Here is a 21,983-nt window from a genome sequence, read left to right on the forward strand (position 1 = left end):
ATACTTTTGAATATTTAGACAGATTATTATTAAAAATAAAATTTTGTATCGTTAAGCATAATTGAAGAACAGAATACCAAAATGCACTTTGTCCAAAATTTCGTTTTTTTCAGTTAGAGATGACATAATGTTCATTGAAAGACTCATATTATAAACTACTCTGAGATATTCAAAAAGCATTTTTTCATCGTTAATTTATGCTGAAAAAACATAGACATTTCGAAGTGCATTATGTTTTTTAACTAGAGATAAACAAAATGCACTTGTTTAACATTTTTAGTAATTGTTTAGCAATTTTGTTTAATATTTCACATTCTATTGATTGGCACATTGTTATTTTCTGTAAAGTAATTTTCTTGTGTGCAGAGTTTCTTTTTTTTTTCGTTTTCTGAAAATTACAAATTTTGGATAAAACGCATTTTGAAAGTCTTCTCCTCAATTAACGTAATCAAACAATTATAAGATAATTTAGAAAATTAGATAATTTTGAATAATTTTATATAATAAAATGCACGTTCTCCGTGCATTTTATTACGCGTAAGATTATGCATTCGTAATGTACACATGTATCTCATAAAAAAGATTTTTTTGAAAACTCATAAATTTGTAAATAATTTTTTAAATTATTTTCATTGTAGAGGCTCAGTTGGAAATAAGCTTATAACGGTCGAAGCTCGGCGGTCTAAAGGCACTTGTAGAAAAGAGAAAGAAAGAGGATATTTCGCGCAACAATTCAATCCTTAAAAATGGTAATACTTTTTGGCAATAAATTATTTATAAATTTTAGTATATTTATCAGCATTATTAAAATCTTTCTAAGATGCCTATAAGCGTCAAATCATTAAATTACTAAGCAATTTAATTTGTGATAGGTAGGTCTCTTCTTTTTAGCTGAACTTCTTACATGGTTCATCTTTTCTCATTTTCTCTTCAATGTAGAAAGAACAGGAAGAGAGATGTCGTACAAGAACTTTAGTTAACCTTTAGAGGGCCGGCATTTTTGCCTTGAAATTTTGAATTTTTTTAATGTAAAATTCATGTATATATTGAATGTTTATATTACGAGAAGTTGATGAGTTTTCCGCTGGCCACTATAGTGATCAGTCCGGTCCGCAACGGAATGTGGCCAATGTGGAAAATTTTCATTTTTTATTTTTAGTATTCCTAAGTGTTTTTGATGTCGCAGAACATGTTTCTGAAATCAGATTATCGAAATTTTATGTAGAAATAGTGTTATTTACCTAGATAAGTCTAGATAAGTCGAATTAAATAACATAGACATTTACGTACATATGAAATTTTCCTTTAGCGTAATCCAAGACTAACGACGTGGACGTAGAAAGTTATGTAGTCTCTTTTTTCGTTTTTTTTTACATTTATATATTTTTTGCTAATTATCATTTTTTCCTATCAAATGAAAATATTGGAATTTATGGCAAAGTCTGTATTGTATGAAAATCTTCAAAACACATTCTCAGTTATATTAATGAAATAATAGCTGAATTTGATGGACTGCGGTGATTCAAGTTATACAGACTTCTGTTACTGGCTACTATAATAGCCAGTCCGGCCCTCTAAAGATTAAAAAGAACAGATCTACTACTACGGTAGTTCTGTCGGTATAGCATTTAAAAAATCCGGAATTTGGCAGAATTTGATACGTAATATATATAAATTCACATTATCAGAATTTTAGGCACGGCAAGGAATACAACAAATATAATAAAGGAAGCCATGATTGGTCAAAAGTAGGTGTTTCGAATAATATATTATATATTTTTTATTAAATCAATTTATTATTTATTATATTATTATAATTTATTATTATATATAAATTCATACCGAATTATTTCAGTATCGAAAATCATTTAAAGAAATAAAAGAAACAACATCAAATAAAGAAACAACAAAATCAATTGAAAAAAACGACAAAAACAAAACGGTAATTCAAGAAAAAATGAATTCTCAGACAAGCAACAATGCACCGCCTCCGGTAAGTCATAGAGATATAAAGTTTAATAATGGCGAATTTGATTGGACGCACTAGTGCGCACTACTGCACATTAAAGCCGTTGTACATTGCAATATTTAATTCAAGTATAAAAATGAAATGCAAATGTTACGAATTATAAAATATACATATTTTACCTAACAGCACAATAAAGTGTATTGAGTGTTTCACGATTTATCCGATTTTTATGTTTATTTATAAACATTTCTTTACGTTTAATTTGCGTCTGATGGCTTTAATGTGCACCAGTGCGCACTGAGTGCGTCCAATCGAATTCGCTATTAGAGTTTCAATACGAAGAAGAAAAATTAATGAGACGAATTTTTTAATTGCAGAACAAACCAAATAATCCAGTTACTATGGTCCGTCCAAGGACAGACATCAATAACAATATATCGAGGAACTAGAGATAAAAAATAACAGTTATCGTAAAAATTTGATCTAAAAAAATCATTGATTAGAAGTTGGTATTTGTTCACAGGGAAGACAATCATCACTGAATATTAAAGAAATTGTTCAAAAAATGTAATCCCTAAAAAAACCTTTGTAAAAAAAGAAAATATACACCAAGTGCATAAAAAAGATATTGAATTCTTCTTAATAAAAAATGGATATGAAATAAATGTAATTAGCCAAGTATTTCATTACGCAAGACACATAAGATAGACTGAAAGTGACTAAATTTGTCAATATATTAATATAAAATTGTCAATGAATTATAGTGAAGAAAAAACTTGGCATGCCCGGGTAGCATTAATTGTACTTCTGTGAATATATTATTTCAACACAGTATTTAGATTATAAATTAAAATATATAGTGGGTAACATAGTTTAATTGTGGGTAGGGGAGACCGAGGTGGGTTGAAACAATTTTTGTATTTTTCGTCATAACTATCTCAAATTTTATGTTAGGATTACAATTTTTTGTTTTTTTAAATCCTTTATTCATCCTTCACTAATTCTTAAAAGCAAAAGATTCAAACCTTATAACTAGTTTTTGAAAAATAGGCTTTAAGAGAAGTACTTCAACTATTGCAACCCACCTAGCATCGAAGTAAGTTGAAACAGTACGGAAGATAAGTTGAAACAGATAATGTTTGTACCAAAATTAAACAATATGCATGTATTAATTGATTATTATTTTAACTAACATTGTTAAAAACATTTAAGGTACCTTTTTGAAGAGTAATACACAGTAGATATTTATTAATAATTATAATTGAAGTAATTAAGTCTCATCTTCAGTTAGTTTAACATAACTTTTTTGAGATAAAAAATCATTGACAAATTTAGTCACTTTCAGTCTATCTTATGTGTCTTGCGTAATGAAATACTTGGCTAATTACATTTATTTCATATCCGTTTTTTATTAAGAATTCAATATCTTTTTTAATGTTTAAAATACACTTGGCGTATATTTTTTCTTTTTTTAAAAAAGTTTTTTTAGGGATTTCACTGCTTTTTATAAATTTTTGAAAATGTAATAATGTAGAATTTAAATCTTCTGAAAATAAATACTGATTATGTCTAAAATTGTTATTTTATAAATTTATATTTATTTAATAAGTCATATTGTATTGATTTAACTCATTTATTGATAATTTAATTGTTTAGATTTGTTCTAAAAAAATATATATGCGCTCTTAGCATTTCGAGGCCACTTATATATTTCAATTTTTAAATCATTTACGGATGTCCATTTTATATTTTTAACTCGCAATAAATTTGTATAATGTCCTTTTTTTAATGTCATATATATTTACAATATATCTTATTCGACATAATTATATATTAAAAAATATAATTGTTAAGGTTATTAAAAATTAATGCAATGAATGAAAATAAAAATTTATGGTGGCATTTCCAATGCTTCTCTTGAACATTTCTTCCAAATGGTTTGGTAAAATTCAATCAATCATCGTTTCAAGATAAATCCAAGTTTAATCGAGAATTTATAAAATTAGTTGACACTTACCTGTACACATGGCGCCGAAGGAGTTCATCAATTGTTTTGAAAATAAAAACTGGAAGGTCTTAACATATGCAAGGGTCGGGAGAGATTCATGCACGATCGCAGCTGTGCTGATGGTGGATCTGGCATGCCCTTACCTCTCCGCCCTACACAGATTTTAAGGGAGATTTCCTCGTGAAGAAAGAAGCAGGGGATCGAAGGTTGAGAAAATTGTGCGTTTATTAGTGAAGACGATGTTCGAGCAATCTCACCACTTAATTTCATCGACGATGCCGACGCGAGGCCTCCAGAAATCGCGTTGAGGTCCTAAATGAACAGCCCTGCTGAAGATAGAAGAGGAGAGAGCGAAAAGTGCGAGTGTCTTCGACGAAGACATTTAACTTCTATATCACAAAATTTCTATATCACAATACTTCTTGCGACTTGCTTGCGAAAATTGCAGCAAAAAAGAAAAAGAAACAAGGATTAATAACGATAGTCGCATAATAGCAGTAATAATGATAATTACTCTATAACGATATAATATAATAACGATGACAATAATAATAAGATAATATTGCATTCACAAGTCTTAAAAGGATATTTACGCCTATTTATATCATTGTCGCTCTATCCTCCTCTCTCTCAATCTACTCGCGCATTCTCACTGCTCATGTGATCTTCATTGTATCACGTTCATTGTATCGTCTTCTGCATCGGTGTCACGCGAGTAGTCGATGCTAGAATTAAAATCGGCTTGAGATCTCCATTAGTACCGTCATCTTTTCGGTCGCGACGGACGGGCTGTCCTCGCGTCGAACAAAAAATCGAAGATTAAAAAGATTCACGCATCACCCTCTCACATTCTCTCTCACGGTTATTCTCGCACGCTCGCATTCGGCACCTATGTAGAACATAGCACATATTTTTCTGTATATTTATATATATATTTCTTCTCTCTTTATATTTATATATATATATTTATATATTTATATTTATAATCATTAATATTTTCTTCGTTCATTATACCTATCTATATATTATCTACAGGGCAGTAGCCAAACGCTGACTGACTGTGTTATCGCTTGTGTTATCCGCTCGCGACGATACCGACAATTTCGATTTGACTAGAGAAACGCGTATTCATATATCGTCTCACGCTTCCCGATTACGATGATCCTCGGGAGAGCACACGCGTCCTTTGTTACGTGTAATGTATAATGGTTGACATGTCCTACCTGTCGCAACGTAATACCGATCTATGTCGCAAGTCGCGAAGATCGCGCGCCGCGATGCGCTCGAAATTCTATCGCTCTCTTGGTCGTTTTATAGCGCGGCGAATATTACGTTATGTCGTCCACCGATGCGTTTCAATGAATTCCTGAGAGTATATTGTTTGTGAGGGGGGGAGGAGGGGAAACGAAAGAATAAGTACGTATATAATATGAGTCTCTTGAGCTTGCGATACGCAGTCGCGATCTCGGCCAAATGTCGTTCTCTTTCCCGATCGGTCCCACAACGTGAGATGAGATGCTAGCAGTGGCGGCCGAGGTGGCGACAAGTTTACATCTGACATTCATTTCGCGTGACTTGTGTCTAACATAAGTAGGTACGAACGCTGGAGGAGTTTCTTCGGGACATTACTTTATATTAAGCTGGCTATTAATCTTTACGTTTAACATTATTCGCGTTCAGACACTTGCTCATATTTCTTCATAATTTCATTCTGAGACTCTCCAGCGTTTACATTATATACCATTGTCAAACACAGTGCTATGCGCATATATACTACAGCAAATCTCACAATCAGATGTAAACATACTATAGGGAACATTCGTGCGACACTTCTGGACTTGTATTCTGTACATGGCTATCGACAGTTGTCGACGGTATCGTTAATTAACGACTAATCAGAGTCGCGCTTATTTCCTTTTCACCATTGGCTGTCGCTAATTAACGATATCGTCAACTGTCGGTAGTCCTGTACAGAATACTGTTCCCTGATTCCGTAACTCTTAACGACGGTTATCGTTATATTGTCGTTACACAGGTTTTTTTTCATATCTGCGCAATAACATAATGATACTGACACTGTTAAGAGTTACAGAGTCGGGATACAGACTCAGGAAGCGGAACATAAATCTGAAGGCAAAGTGAATCGTTCGAGTCGGAGCGCATCGCGGCCGAGAAGAAATTCTTATTATAGCAAGCGGACGCCGCGGCGCGAATGATGCTGGCTTTTCAATCGTGCTTACAAATGACGTTTGAGTGTTTCTCTTTATTTTATTTTTATTTTATTTTAAATCCTATTCCATACTTATATACTTATGAATTAATGTTAAAAGATGCGTCCGCACCGCGACGCCTCGTCTCGCCTCGCTTTTTGTCGAGCCGCTTTCGTGACATTCCTCTCTCTCTCTCTCTCTCTCTCTCTCTCTCTCTCTCTCTCTCTCTCCTCCCGCGTTTCTCCTCTTTCATTGCTTTCATTAACGATGACAGTTCAATTTCGATGCGACAGCCTCGACTTTTCGCGCGAGTTCGAAGGATGCACTTGGTATTTTTTTTTCTCGTGTTTAGGCCATTTTTCTTCCAATCGCGCGTTTCCGCGTGACGATGACTAGATTCTACACGAGCGTACGCGCTTTGCGTCAGCGTGGGTGTGTGTATGCGTGTCTTTGTACATGTATATATCTGTACGTGCGCATGTTTGTGTAGTCGTGTGTGCATATGCATGTGATGTCGATTGAATGTTATTCCTCCCTTTGGTGATCGTCAGATTATTTGGTTGCTTCAGCGCACGTTCGATCTTTGGTGTATTCTCGCTGGCAGTAGCTCAATATCCGCCATGGGGATGACGTACCAGAAGTGGCGAAAACCCCTGTCCATCGGGTAACCCATAAAAGTGTGATGAAAGCGAACGAATCAAGATATCCATAACGATGTTTCTTGATAAAGATACTCTCTTTTTCTCTCCCTTTCCCTTTCTCGATACTCTCCTCGTTTTCCTGGATAAGTATAGTACGATTTCGCGACTTTGTCCTTCCCCGAGGAGGAAAACTCGCGGACTACTGATGATTATAGAAAAGTGCGCGCGATAAAAAATGCATTACGATACGTTACCCTGAAGTTACGGGCTGTGTGACGATGTTAACTCGATTCTCCCCCATCCATGGAAGGTAAACGTCGCGGAAACGAGAGAGAAATAGAGAAAGAGAGAGAGAAGAGAAAAAGAGAAAGAGAGAGAAAGAGAGAAGGAAGAGAAAGAGAGCAAACGGTAAGTTCGATCTTGAGCAGATTAAACCTATTTTCACGAAGACATTCTCTTCTTTTGCTACGCGCGTTAATCTTAAAATCACAGGAGACACAATCGCGATAAAATGCATCCGGGAATCAATTGCGTCCTGAGAAAGGGATTAGTATTCATTATTCCGCAAAAGTTCAATTTGCGAGCTTGTAAAGCTTGTTCATCCGCGGAATTTCGGTCGAATACATATGACTAGAAATATGTGTGGCATTTATCATCATGTCTTCAATAACAAACGTGTCAGATAATTATAGTTATTATGTTGTGAGCATCTCGTTTCGTCAAACGTATCAGATTTAAATCAGATAGTCTACCTCTTTCAGTCTGCTTGGCCTTTGGCAAATTGAGTTAGAATCGTTCACGTTTAACATGCGTGAATTTAATTTAAAAAAATATCCAGAATATTTTTCTAACTTTCTTCGGTATTTGCTAAGAAATAGAATAAGAGGATACTTCGACTATTTTGTAATGACTTGTGAAAGACATAAGGTATGTGATTCAAATCGAATTCGCTTTTAAGCCGAGAAGAGCGAAAGAGAAAGGGGAATCTCGCGAGCCCGAATCTCGATCTCCTATTCGAGCTTTTGAGTTACAACTACAACAAGGGTAGATCGCAAGGCTCGTAGATCGATGGACACGGGAGGATCAATGGTGTTCGCGTTGGTGCTCGTCATCCCCGTGCGATCGCGTGACCCTTTCTCCTGCTACGATCCACTGTCCCGCGTGCATGCGCTCGGTACAGAAATCCTGAAAGTGGAACGTTGGGCGATTTGTGACCTACGCGATCAACCGCGATCGCGATCTCGTCGTACGTTCAGTCCATCATCATCATCATTATCATCATCATCATCGGTGTCGTAATGGCTCGCATGTAATGGCGAGCGCGATTACATGGCCCCGTTACGCGTTCGCGTGGAAAAGCGAATCACTGAACAAGCCCCTGGCTTCCGTGCGAGCAATCTGACGTGACCAGAAAGCTCGTCGTCCACCCGTGAGGATGGATATACCCTCCTGCGAGGGATTAGCTTCGTCAGCCATTCGTCCGCTCGGGCGATTCCTCGCCTCGACGGAGGCTTTCCGACGAGGAGGGTGTTGCGAACCCTTGCCGAACGGTTCGGCCGATCGTGGCTTTGGTGAAGATGCTTGATTTTAGAGGTCTTGGTCCGCGCTCCCGACGTCTCTGGACCATCACGATCACGATTACGTCGCTCCTCGCTTGCTCTTCGTCTTCCCACTGTGCTCCTGCCCGGTACTCGGGCTAGGCGGGCCGCTGCTATTCATTCTGGCCACTCTCCGGTAAATCTCGCTGTTGACAAAACGCGGATACGAGTCCCGGTGCATGAGGGTATAGATTTGTAGCTGCGCCTCGTCGAAGGTATGCGGCGTAGGCTCCACCATGTTGCGATTCACAATTTCTCGCACCCGCGAGTCCAAACTCACCTGCAAACATAAACGACAAAGAAAACGGATTAATTAAAATTTGTATCAGGTATGATTAACTACATGTATATAAAAATATTCTACGAAACTACTGCAACTCATTGTATCTTAATTTACAAGTCACTATTTGCATGCAATTTACATTCATTTCTCATAAAATATCTTTTAATTCTACAATGTTTCTTTCTCTCTCTCATAAAATAATAATATATAATAAAATTTATAAATTTGAAAAATTTTATTCTTTTAACTAATTACATAAATATAATTTTTTAGGAACAGACAGATCCATGGCCTCGAAGATGAAGCTAATATGTAAGTCTTTTAACCGCACTTTCGAAACAATTTTTCTTTATCACAAAGAATGGCGAAGCACCGATATATTCATAGTTATAAACAACGATAAAAAACTTTCCAAGAATTATAGACCATAATATGTGTACGACATACTTTTAACACGATCTTTTTTATATTATCTCGTAAAATGATCTAGGTGATTGCAATAATGCACAAACGTGTACTGTACAATTATGCCGTAATGTTCGAATGGCAAAAGAAGGTTCGTGCATTCGCCCCATTTGGGTGAATAAGTTGTTAAAGGGGTCACTGGGTCACTAGGTCAGTCGGTTAATATGGAAGAAATCAGTCACGCGCATTCGCAGCTTTTCTCAAACAAAACATTATATTGCAAAAGTCTCCCTTCACTTCAAACTGCATTTAATTTTACTGTCGCGTTTTTCTAATTCTTGCGCATTCGTACACTCGACTTTTTGCATCCGATAAAAAAAATGGTATAACTAGATAATACATCCAATGACATTATCGATTCTATCGTCAAAGCTAACAGCTCTGGAAGCTCTGGTAGGAATTATTTTATATTATGAAATGTGTAAGTGCTTATGATGCATCGCACGGGCTATTCAAAGTAGCAGATACTGATCGCATGACGCATACTGCGTATGCCATTATAAACTAAATAGATGGTTACGTTAGAATATGCTTATTATTTCCAGGTTGACGCTATCTCTACTTCAGAACCGGAATGTACCATAATAATAGAGCACGTTTTTTCCAGAAAATAAAAATAATTTCTTCTTAAATATCGTACTTTCAAACGTCATGTAAAATGGTTACATATATATTTTGCAATAATCATATATTCAGGATTCTAATATATCTATATATAATTTTATTATTCACCCTATTTTAGTATAATACATATGTCGTTATTCTATTCGAAAGCGCTATACTATTTTTTATCTTATGTTATTATAAGCAAAATTTTATTAAAGTTATCAAATGATCACAATTAGAAACGAATAATAACAGATAAAATTATCAATTCAAAAATACTTCACAATTGCTAAATAAATTTAAAAAAAGAAAACGTGAAAATATATTAAAAATATAAAAAATTGTTTCGAAATAGATAAATTTAATTATCGCTAGTAGATCCGAAACACCTGAGAAAAACTAACAATAAATCATAATCTTAATTCGAAGATGCCGCTCTAATTTCAATTATTGCCAATAATTATTGTATATACTCTCTAATAATAACAAAAATATCTTATATCTCTATTTATATAAAGGAATTATAATTATGCTACTTTATATAATTCTAGACGTAAATAATAGATCAGTGGTCATCTGCTGGCTGCTCCCGAGTGTTTCAATCGAGTTACGATTACGATTTCTTATCACGAGTAAGTAAGCATTTTCTTTACGAGTCAAGGAGAGTTTACTCACTTCCTTTGGCGAAAGTATGGATATGTAATCCTCGTAAATGTAGCGCGCCTTCTCCTCGATCGTCTCGGGATTGTTCTCCCTCTTGAGTTGCTCGCAGGCAAGCCAGAAGGCGATGTTCTCCTCGCTGTATTCGCTCACGAGAAACTCTCTGAAGAGCTTGCGGCCGGCGCCGCTCCTCATCAGTTTGTCGAAGGACGAGCCCCAGGCCCGAACCTCCTCCAAGCTGCAGCGCTCCAGACCGCCGTCGAGGCCGTCGAGTCCATCGAGACCGTTACCCGCACCTGCACCCGCGAAGTCGGTGACGCTGATGCCACTGCCGTGGTCACCACTGACACCGGCATTGCCCTTTTTCTTGCCCTGATCGCCCGCACCGCCGCTACCCGTCGAATTACCACCGACTGCCGCCAAACTAAGACGACAACGCACGTTAGAACTATCTTATAGGTCTCTCTATATCGTTAATAACGTGTAGGATTGTGCGAGACAATCGAGACTATTAAATAAACAGGCTGATGATTATAAGCTATTTTATTCATGTTTAAATCGCGTTTGAAAAAATAGTATTTATTTATAATTTATTATTATATTATGTAGATTTTAGTTATTACTGTATAATCGAAAGAATAACTAAAAATAATAATTTATTGCACGTTTCTTTTTGCATAGTTACTTTAATCTACTTTACGTTACAATTATAACAGGTGAGGGGTGGATCGGGGCTACCGATCAGAAATTTATCATAGATTATAATATCGATATTGATGTTGAAATTGATCGTAAACCATCGTATTAATTATAACGATAGTACGATAATATTACAGTGTGGTGATTTTTGTTTGCAAATATGAGGATGACGGAAGGAACGCAAACGCGAAAGTAATGATAGACAGCCGAGAATGAAGGAAGGCGAAGGAAAGATGTGTAAAAAATGAATATTAAACTTGATAGCCTCGGGAAATGAAGAGCTATAAAATGAGTGACGAAGGGAAGAGTATGATCCGGCGGACGCACACATACAGTAGAAAATGATAATGATTAACGATCGTCAGGATAGCTAATTTAATCCAGACTGAGGATAACGAGATACAAAGAGACGTGAACGAGTGGCATCGAACCGAGAGAAAATATTAGTCGTGTCGATAACAGGCACAAAACCGGGTCATTGGAAGGCCGATTCTTTGTGCTTGATGACGCGGTTGTCCTATGGCGTTTGCGAACCACAACTGCGGAAATAAACGGCGATTCTGAACGGTTTACGCGACTTGGTCAGAGATGGCAAATCACGAAAATGATTGGTTCTGTATCAGTTACCGTCTGATCGATCGAATTTATTTCTAAGTTTTTTATTTGAATGAATAAACGAAAATAAAATATTTGATAATTTTAGGATATTTCTCACGGACTCATTTGTCGTAAATTTTACAAAATATTGCAAGAGTCTACTTTACAAAGGTTGCTCCTCGCCCTGATGAAGTGAACTGCAACGTTCATGAAATGTTGGCAACAACAATCAAAACACGGCAATAACCCGCAAATTACGTAATAGTTTCTTTATTGTGAAAGAGTCTTTTTTTATCTAATGTTGTAAACAATTGTAAAACCAATTATTTGTAGACTTGTTATTCATTGAAATTTTACTTCAATAGCAACGATTTCTTTTAAAAATATGTCTTAATTATAATAACTATAATATAACTAATAAAATAGACAACTGCTGAAAATTGTAATTTTATTGTTACTTTTGAATTATACTGCTATGAATGCGTTTACTTTTGGGGGTTAAGGAAAAATATAACGTTGCGCAACATGAAGCAAATTTTATAATCCCAAAAATGAAGAAGATACATTTCAAAACATATATTTTTTGAAAGATTCCTTCACATTGATATGACGAAACAGTTAAGAGTATACCGTCGCATATTCCCGCGGTAGAAATTCAGGAAATGCCATTGCACCTCAGATACTCTTTCGGGTCGATGCCAGCCCAGAATGAGTAGGCTACTAGCGTATAATTTGTAAAGATGGCTCGCGTAGGAAGGACGCGTGGTATGTGCATAACCCCGTTTCTATGAGCCGTAATACGTGCATTACGATAGCATCACCATCGACATAATAAACAAGCAGCATTAACGCACAGTCCGTGGCCTGCTTACCATTTATTCCTACTTGTGGCATGAAACACAGAAAGGCAATATGTAGGTACGTCTGCACGGCAATAAATGGATCACACGCGAGAGTTTAAAGACAATGGACCGATATCGTTTCAATGGCGAGAGGTTCAGTAGATGAAGTAAGCACGAAAATAGCCTCGCGATAACGATAATAGCGAGTGGCTCGTTTTCATCTACCTTATGTTTGCGATTACAATGAAAACTCTTTGTGCCGACTTTTCAGTAACTCGCCATCGCGAGTACACGTAATTATAGAACGAGAAATTGAAGTCACTTCGTGCAATTCGGAGGTCTATTCTCTTCATTAACGATTTGTCCATTGTCGTATAAATCGAGTATTGTTCTTCATAATTTAATAAAACATTTCGTACATCGGTGCGTTGTCCGCTTCAAGAGTTAAATCAATGGCGGCGTTCAGCAGAAAAAGCAGCTTTGCAACTGTTGTAAGATTCTTTAATATGATTGGTTCTTGCACTTAGTTCCTCAATGGATTTAAATGTATAAACTAATCATATTAAAGAATCTTACAACAATTGCAACAGCTGCTTTTTCTGCTGAACGCAGCCAATGTAACACGTCATTGTGAAGGAAAACAACTCGAGATAGATTTTTAAATAATAATCTAAGAGATGACAAGATTTTTTATTCACATTTGATTAATAAAAGATTATTACGATTTTCTGTTTTATACATAAGCGATTACTAAAAATGTTAAATTAACGTTATAAGAGAGCGATAAAAAATACCGAATTGCTCGGCCTTCGTATCAGCAATTTTCTTTAGAATATTTTCTTTCGGTCGCATCGATGTACGAGCCATGATCTGACAGGATCGATAATACCACGAACAACTGCAGCAACAGCACCAGCATAGGCAACAGTTGTCCTTCTTCGATCGACCCGTGAATCCGGCCGTCTGACGTTGCTGTTGCTGCGATTGCTGCTGCGACGAGGGCGCCTGTTGCTGCTGCTGCTGCTGCGACTGCTGTTGCTGCTGCTGCTGCTGCTGAGACGACTGCGGATTATGCTGCATCGTGGACCCCGAGGCCTGGCCTTGGTTCTGTGCACGGAGGCGGCAACCACCAGCTACACCTTCGCCGCCCGTCCCGTGACTAACGCCGATTCCCATTGCGGTTGCACCAAGTCCACTCGACATCTGGAAGCGACATCCGCCCTCTGAATCCGCACACCACGTGCGAACGAGCTTATCCCGGTGCTAAGAATAGTTCTATTAAATCAGTGGCTTCCGGAACACAATGAACCACTTGTCGGCTTTGCGATTTGTTTACGCAAGGTGACTGACATTGAATTTTTTTAGAAACATGTTCAAATATAGACCAATAATATGAAGTTTTTTAAATATTAGTATTGTGCACATTTAGTACACATATTTATATATTATAATTTCATTTTATATAATAATCCAATTGTCTCTATACGAAAGTAATAGTAATTTTTTAAATATCAATATGTATAATTTATCATTAAGATATAAATAGATATTTTTATTGTGCAAGATGAAGGAAATCATAAAAATCGCCAAAGTAATTCAGATCAATTTTGGGAGGAAAACAGAATCATTAAGTATACGCTAAAAGTAGATTTCAATTAAGCATTTAGCATGAAAATCATGACTATTAAATTCCCATATTTAAATAATAAATCCTAAGAAGAGAACAGGACAATTTACTCACTGTGGCAATACGATAAAGTTAAGCTTTAGTCAAAATAAACTAGTACGATTGACACGTAAGCTTTCAAAAAGCAACCAATTAGTTCGGATACGATTGTCGTACGCTCAGCTGCACGTATCGATTGGCTTGTATTTTCAGCGCGATCCGACGATGGCGATATCGAAGTGAGAGATGTAGCCGGAGATTTATTATTCTTCCGTTCGCTGTTCCGTTCGAGGTCTTTGGTATTTAAAATTCATGATCGCCAGACGGCTGAGCTGACCGATATTGGATTCCCGGAGAAAGTCTAAGGAGAGGATTAAACTCTTAATGCCATATTTAAGAACGCGATCTCAATTCAAAATCTGTATTTCCGATCGTTTTTCAAAAAGTTTAGACGTTTCTCAATTGCAGTTCTGTTCATAACATTATTGGTTTTAGAATAAATCAATAATTTAATTTGTTTTTGCATTGATACTTTCTTCTTTTTCTCTTTTTTTTTTTTTAGGAAAATTACGCAAGAAACATTATATAGCGATTACAAATATCAAGAGAATCACTAATATTTTATTGTACTGATAAAAGTCAAAAGTATTTTAAAATAAAATATCATTAAAGATCAGCTTTGATGCAGTTTGCATACAGTTCGGAATTTTCTTTGCATCTTTTCCTGTTCCGTCAAACAAAAGAAAGGGACAAACGAATGAAATTCTGAGCGCATGAATTTATTCCAGCCAGCGTTCGAATCTCGTGAAAATATATTCAACGTGGCTTTTGCTTATTCTCTCTCGCAATATAAAAGAGATTCGCGGAATGAAGTTTGGATATATGTCTGCACATGCACGTAGCCGCGTGCGGCCCTTTATTTTTACACCGTGTTGTATATCGATGACCCGCTCTCCGATGCGGCCTCGCGCGATAACGACTACATCGGACAGTCGCTTATAGGGGATGTGGGAAGAGGTTGATAAACAGCAGGCACTGGCGTAAAGTGTACACGTGTATTCGCGAATAAACGTGGTGGCGCATACGAATGAAGCCACGTGAAGATGAGAGGAGGAGAGAGCAAGATGGGAGAAAGAAAGAGAAAGACGGATATGAAACAATTGGGAAAGGAAATTGAAATTGGACAATCAGAATCGTAGAGATTGGAAAGGGGATCGTTGTTTAATCGTTTATAGCGCGATATAAATCGGACGCGGATTTATACGAGCGTGGCGATTTAGAGTGGTCAGGAAATAGAAGCCGGAAATCGAAAAGACCACGCGCAAAACCGCGTTTCGAGCGACTGGTTCGTAAAACACACCACGCGGTTTATACACGAGGCGAATTCCGTATTTCGTATCTCGCGGATCATCTTTCCAAAAACGAGACTTCGATTACGAGATAATATAACGATCTAAATTTCAATAATCTCTCAGCGATTTGTTTTGGCAGGCATTATGGAAACAAGAGCCGTTGTTTACGGAGAACGCTGCGAAATTTAGGAAACACTTCGTACTAGATGATTAATTGTGATCTATGGATTTTGCATAAGTTAGTTTCAAGATAGCTGTGTACAGCTTGAATATAATATCTTATATTACCAAGCCACATATCCGTAAACGCGCGCGTTACGAGACTAGTTTTTAATAAAATATAATTAAATAAAGACAATTACATAAAAATACTATTGTTAATTAATTTATATTGATTTTGTAATGCTTGCTAAAGAGATTAAATCTCCTTGGTAATTAATAATTAATTCATTAATTTGATAATTAATAATGCAAATGAGAATAATAAATAAATTATTTGCGTTCGTTAATTATTATCGGGTCATTTTCAATAGTCGTTAATAAACAAATAGCACTTGTATAGGAGTATGTATTTTGGCACGGAAGGTTATTGACATTTTTAATACAATTTTGAACATTATTAGTTTCTTCTCATCGCGCGTATTCTCAGATGCAAATACTGTCGCTGTGTTTACAACGGTTCTGAAACGGCGATAGTGTTTACGCATAGCTGCGTGTCAACATGTCAATGGCCCAATGGTGTGTTGGCTACATGCAGCACGCAATCACGGAGCACGTGCAAGCTGCAACCCCCGTTTCTCTTCTCGCAAGCTTCGTCCGATAATCCCATGAATTTATTTCGATCCGAACAAGGGTGTATGCGTATATCCATATATAAATGAATTTGTTATGTCCCTACGTGAACATTGAACGAATAGCAAGCTGCAGATATTTCGAGCGAGATTCTAATCAACGATAATAGAGTTCTTGTTCATGTTATTACAGTACACTATTTCAGAATTAATTTGCAATAATTCAATTCTATACTGGAATAATTTAAACACGGTTGAATGCAATCGGTTTTCAATATTCAATTCAGCCACATTGTTTATTTGCATGTTAATAAATTAGAAAAGGTTTCGTAAACTCCGAAAATATGACCGTTAATTAAGTTATAAATTACGTAGAAATTTTTATATTGTTATAGTTTTGTAAACTTTCTGTTTCACGGAAATTAACTATTCATCATGTATACACATTTATATGAGGAATATCATTGCTTTTCGTGTCATAAATCGAACTGGCTGCTGCAGTCATACTACATCTTTCAGGGGAAGATCAGCGCGACTCCATTACTGTTCCGTGCTGAGTCTTTAATCCTTTCTTAAGACAGACGTAACGATTACGAGTAACGTTCACGTCTTGACTCTTACCTCTATCATGTTCCATGCGTCCGAAAGCGAGCCCAGCTCGCTTTCCGCGTCTTCAGGATGAACCTAATCGGCGCGTGACCGGCGCGGCGCCGAGACGCGGGGGTGCGGGTGCGGGCACGGCCGCGGGCGCACCGTGCCCGCGTTCGCGAGTGTCCCTTCCGATATGCGGTCGTTCCTTTAGCCCGGTCCTCCCGCGGAGCCGCCTCGCCGGGCCTCGCCCGAAACCCGCATGCTCCCAGCGCGCACCAATGCTCCTCAGCCGAAACCGCGTAACAGCCCAGCGTACGAACCCTTCACGGACTCGCGGACGGACACATAGGTACGCGCACTACCAAGCGATCAGCCGCCAAACGGTTTCCTCGCCTCGAGATCGGGCGAGGCGTTACTACGCCGACGATGATGGCGACGTCGCGCGACGACACTGAACAACGGCGGACCCCAACAAGCGGAGGGTTACGTCGTCGATGTCGCGCATGATATTTCATCCATTTCCCACCGTCTTCCACTTTCCGCTGCTGCCGATTGTCCCTCGTTTTTCTCTCGACAATCCTCTTCGTTAATACCACCCGCGCCACGATACCACTCCACCACCGTCACCCTCTCGCGGCACCCTCCACCCTTCTCTCTTAACGGGACAGCCGCGCGCGCGGATCGACTGGTCGGTCGGCCGAGTCGGAAAGGTAGGAGAGAAAGGGAGAGAGAGAGAGAGAGATGCAGAGAGAGAAAGAGAGAGAGAGGCGAGAGTGCGCGGATGCGAGACCCGCTATTGAAAGGAACAGGAAGTAGAGATCCTTCGCTACCGATGGCGATTGCTCTCAAGGATGAACGCGATACGATCGAGCGAATTCGTCGCGTTCCATTGAGATACGCGGTCCCGTATCTTGGACTCCAAAAATTCGGTCAACCAACCGAGACGAAATCCTTGAACTTTAGGGCGATGACAACGACGACGACGTTGATGACAGTAAGGACGTCGCACGCGATTGACTCATCACATCTTTCAATTACACGGTTTTAAAAGGAGTGGCTGCGTCGCGCCGTGCCACGCTCTTGGGTTAACGCCAACCTCACGTCGACATCTCTTTTCTTCGCGGCTGACCTAGGTAGCTGTACACGATGCCGCAGTTTTCGTTCCCCGTTGCGTTTGACGGAATTATAAATAGATACTCGCGCCTGTTAAAGATGTTGCGCGAGACGCTGGCACGGCCAGGTTTAAATGCCTGCGCTGCTGTCGCTGGTTCGGACCGCTGCTGACGCTACCGCTGTGTCTGCTTATGTTCCTGATGCTGTTGATTGCGTTGACAGGTGCCCGTCCCGCGTATCTCGCACACGAGAGTGCGGAAGAAGACGCAGGGAAGAGAGAGATAGACAGGAAAAAGAAAAAGGTAGGAAGAAAAGGGAAGATGATGAAACGAATCAGAGAATGTTAGCGTGTTTGATTAAGCAGGAGAGGAGCGTTGAAAGTAAGAGCGTGAGATAGTGGGAAGATAGATGAGGCAAAGAGAGACGGAGAGGAGAGAGAGAGAAAGAGAGAGAGAAAGAGAGAGAGAGAGAGAAAGAGAGAGTCTCTCTCTAGGAGATTGGAGCGTAAGTGAGCCGATGCGCCGGTTATTGATTGGCAGCAGTGAAGACCAGAGGGAGAGACGAACTCGCACACTGTCACGCCGGCAAGGTAGACTGCTGAAGGCTATCTTCGTGCCAGCTTCTCGTCGATTGACCGCTTGGTATCCTGTCGGAAGACTTCCGACAGATCGAGCGTTAATCCTTGTCTCCGCGAAATCGGAGTTGGATGGAAAAACTTCTTAGGAAGATTGGTTTCAGGAAGAGATTTGAATTTATTGATAATTATATTGGAAGTCGATTCTTTTCTTGCGTGAACAAGATGCAGTCTCTATCGAGCACATAGACGTTACTTTGTAGAGATTTTTCGTCGGAAGTGAGAACCGAGAAATGTGATACAATGGAAGCGTCGCAGAATCCGACGCGAGAGTTTGCGGACGAAAGTAATCTTTGAAGGATACAATCTGAGAGAGATATACCCGTAACAGGAAGATCGATATTGATATTTGGATGCACCGCCGCGATTGATCGCTGCGATTCTCCCTTGCTTTGATTTAAGTCACGCGTATCCGGAACACTTGTCACTGCTATGTCCGCGTGTTGTATCTTAGCCTTATCTTTCTCTCTCTCTTTCTCTTTCTCTCTCTCTCTCTCTCTCTCTCTCTCTCTAGCTCTTTTTCGCTGTTTGATGCGGCGTTCGAAGGCGTATCCGGTATTATCGCGTGTCCTTTCCTCGCCGCCTCTTTTTCCGCACAGGGATCGCTCGCCCTCTCTCCACTTTATGTGCTTCTCCCGTTATTATGACCGTGCCGACGCGGGCAATGGAAGAGCAACCGCGGAAGCTTTAAAGCTCCACGACCCGCGAGGTGCTATCGTCCGGAGTTCGGCCAATATGGCGATTACACGCGCTTACACGGTGCCTTGGCCACCACTGTCTGCCCGTTTCGCGGACGATTCCAGCGACGCCGACGCGAAGCGCCGCGACGCGAAGCTACCTAGCGTTCCGCAGACGCCGCGCCGACGCCGATGCTGTTACCATCACAGAACGCCGACTCCGAAGCTGATGCGATGGTCGAGCCATCGGCCGATGTACGAGTACTGCGGTGACGGCAGCGATGATCGTACTCATGATCCTTGTGTGCGAATGACCCGCCGATACTCTCATGATCCTTTGTTATTACGAAACGTTCCCAGACAACACATCTGTCCAGAAACGAGGCATAAGATGTTTTTAAGATATTTTTTAAAACTGTTTTAAAGACGTTTTAAAGATATCTTTAAAATGTCTTATGTCTCGATTTTGAACTTTTCGTTGTCTGAGTTGTTACAACTATAATTCACCACGATCGCAATTGTATAAAGGATCGTAATGAAGGAAAAATATGTGTACATCATCCGTGGCACTGAAAAAAAAACCACTTAAAAATTTATTTGCGAGGTATTATATTTATTTTACTAAAATAAATCCTTATTTAAACGATGAAATAAAATTTCATAGTAAACATAAATTTCCTAGTAAATAAACCATTTATTTTATTTCTTTTTACAATTAATGATATATTTCATAAAAATGTATTTCGTCGTCACAGTAAAATTTTTTTATAATATCGCAAAAAATGTCACATATAATATTTACTTGCGAATATTTTGACTTTTTTTCTTACAAGGGAAGTCTTAGAACTGTCCGGAATCGATTTGATTCTCCATGAAATATGTTGTTAAATACAAAAATCTAAAAAAAGACACGTATTTTTTTATACATGCGCTAACTCATGTTTAAGAGATGAAGCACTTCTTTGGGAGAAAAAAAAAACTGTATTTTTATTTCGAGCCAAATACCGTCGGAAGTATAAATTGTTAACAAAATGATTAACAAAACAATTAACAATTGTTAACAAAAAATTAAAAAATTTTTTTTCTTCACAACATTGAAGTACTCTTGAAACCGTACAACTTTTGTTTAAAAAATTTTTTTCCATCTTTTATACTTCCGACGGTATTTGGCTTGAAATAGAAATACCGTTTTTTTTTTTCAAAGGAGTGTTTCACCTTTTAAACGTGTTAGCGCAGGTATAAAAAATTAGTGTCTCTTAGATTTTCGTGTTTAACAACATATTTCATGGAGAATCGGTTCCGGACAGTTGTGAAACTTCCCTTGTTAGTGTGTAATTTGATAGACAAAAATAAAGAACAGCGTAGAATAAAGCGGAAGCATAAAGTAAATCGGAAACATGCCGAAATGTTACGGTAAAATGATATCTTAATGATAACATTAATAGGTATGATAGGATTATCAACAGTAGACAGATAAATGTATTTTTATTTTAAGCACAGAGAGAAGATTATAAAATAAAAGCTATAAGAAAATATATTTATTTAATAGAAAACGAGTACGAACTCAGCTAACGCTAAATATTCACTGAAAGTTCGATTTGTATTACTAATGTACCAAATGTTCCAGAACAGTAAAAGAATCATTACAGAATGTGCAAATCTCGATAAAATGTTCAGAATATTGTGTGAATATTTCTTGTATATTTCACAAAAATCGTGAGCGAGCGAGTAGTGCACATCTCCGCCGATAGATAGCTGCAGCGAAGAGCATTTACTCATAAACAAGAATCACCTGGAAGAGATTATAATAGCGAATTCTCGATTGGAACTTGGAAGCATTAGTGCATACTGAGCGCGTCCATCAAATTCGCTATAAGTCCGTGAAGTGAAATTTGGAAGATCTTTTGTTTCATATTAAATGTTGCTTATTTAAATCTTTTACTCCGCTGCCTTCATAAGATGTGCTCACTTCAGCTCGTTCAATCTGCCTGGTTTTCGCTTCGTACGCTGAAGAAACCCACCTTCATTTTTGATCCTACATGTCATAATTTAAAAAAGGGGACGGAAATTTTACATTGTTATTTACAAAACGTAAGTAACCAAATAAATTTGTACTGTTAAATAAAAAAATTTTGTTCATCTCTCTAACAAAAAAATATTATATTTTGTATATAATTTTAACAAAATAATCCAATGATAATCGGCCATTTGTGAATAATTCTCTTTTTTTGTGTTACCAATACTATATCTTTTTTCTCAGTGCGGTCGGATAGATGCTATTAGTATTCGCGGCAATATATAATATATTCGGCTGAAATTTTACATTGAAAGTTTGCGCCATTGATGCAGAATTCTATTCTTTTCAACTGAACTTCTTGTACAATTTATGATTTTGCACAGTTATAGTGTTTTATGCCGATAATCGAAATAGATTGTCACTATAAATGCTGAAATGTTACTGTCCATCGTGAAAAATTTATTAATATTAAATTTTGATTACTAAGCAATGTTGAAACTGTATTGCAAACAACTCTACAATCGGTCAATTATTGCTTTTTTTTATCTATTTTTCTTTGCTTTC

General features: G+C 37.9%; 1 protein-coding gene and 1 long non-coding RNA gene across 7 annotated transcripts; one reads left to right on the forward strand and one right to left on the reverse strand.

Moving 5' to 3' along the window:
* The first annotated feature begins 643 nt into the window (after nt 1-643).
* On the forward strand, nt 644-1,887 carry LOC108721226 (uncharacterized). The gene is made up of 3 exons (XR_001936557.1): nt 644-749; nt 1,689-1,748; nt 1,856-1,887. It is a non-coding gene; the product is annotated as an uncharacterized lncRNA (long non-coding RNA).
* Nucleotides 1,888-4,978: 3,091 nt separating this feature from the next.
* On the reverse strand, nt 4,979-19,508 carry Dhit (regulator of G protein signaling double hit). 6 transcript variants are annotated; one of them, XM_018445728.1, is made up of 5 exons: nt 17,009-19,508; nt 13,471-13,781; nt 12,609-12,617; nt 10,456-10,864; nt 4,979-8,706 (listed from the first exon to the last, which is right to left on the reverse strand). In XM_018445728.1, the coding sequence occupies exons 1-5, from the start codon at nt 17,015-17,017 to the stop codon at nt 8,467-8,469; spliced, it is 978 nt and encodes a 325-aa protein (XP_018301230.1). In that variant the 5' UTR covers nt 17,018-19,508; the 3' UTR covers nt 4,979-8,466. The 6 variants fall into 6 exon arrangements, with proteins under 6 accessions (XP_018301230.1, XP_018301229.1, XP_018301227.1 ...); XM_018445727.1 differs by having other exon boundaries at nt 12,609-12,620; XM_018445725.1 differs by having other exon boundaries at nt 13,468-13,781.
* Nucleotides 19,509-21,983: the final 2,475 nt, after the last annotated feature.

Source organism: Mycetomoellerius zeteki, unplaced genomic scaffold (genome assembly GCF_001594055.1).
Source record: "Mycetomoellerius zeteki isolate Tzet28-1 unplaced genomic scaffold, Tzet1.0 scaffold164, whole genome shotgun sequence".
NCBI lineage: Eukaryota > Metazoa > Arthropoda > Insecta > Hymenoptera > Formicidae > Mycetomoellerius > Mycetomoellerius zeteki.

What these genes read in the sequence shown, in the direction of transcription:
- Dhit (XM_018445724.1), bottom strand. An exon ending in CCATACTTTCGCCAAAGGAA is followed by an intron (nt 8,707 to 10,455) that starts GTGAGTAAACTC and finishes TTATGTTTGCAG; the next exon opens with GTGAGTTTGGACTCGCGGGT.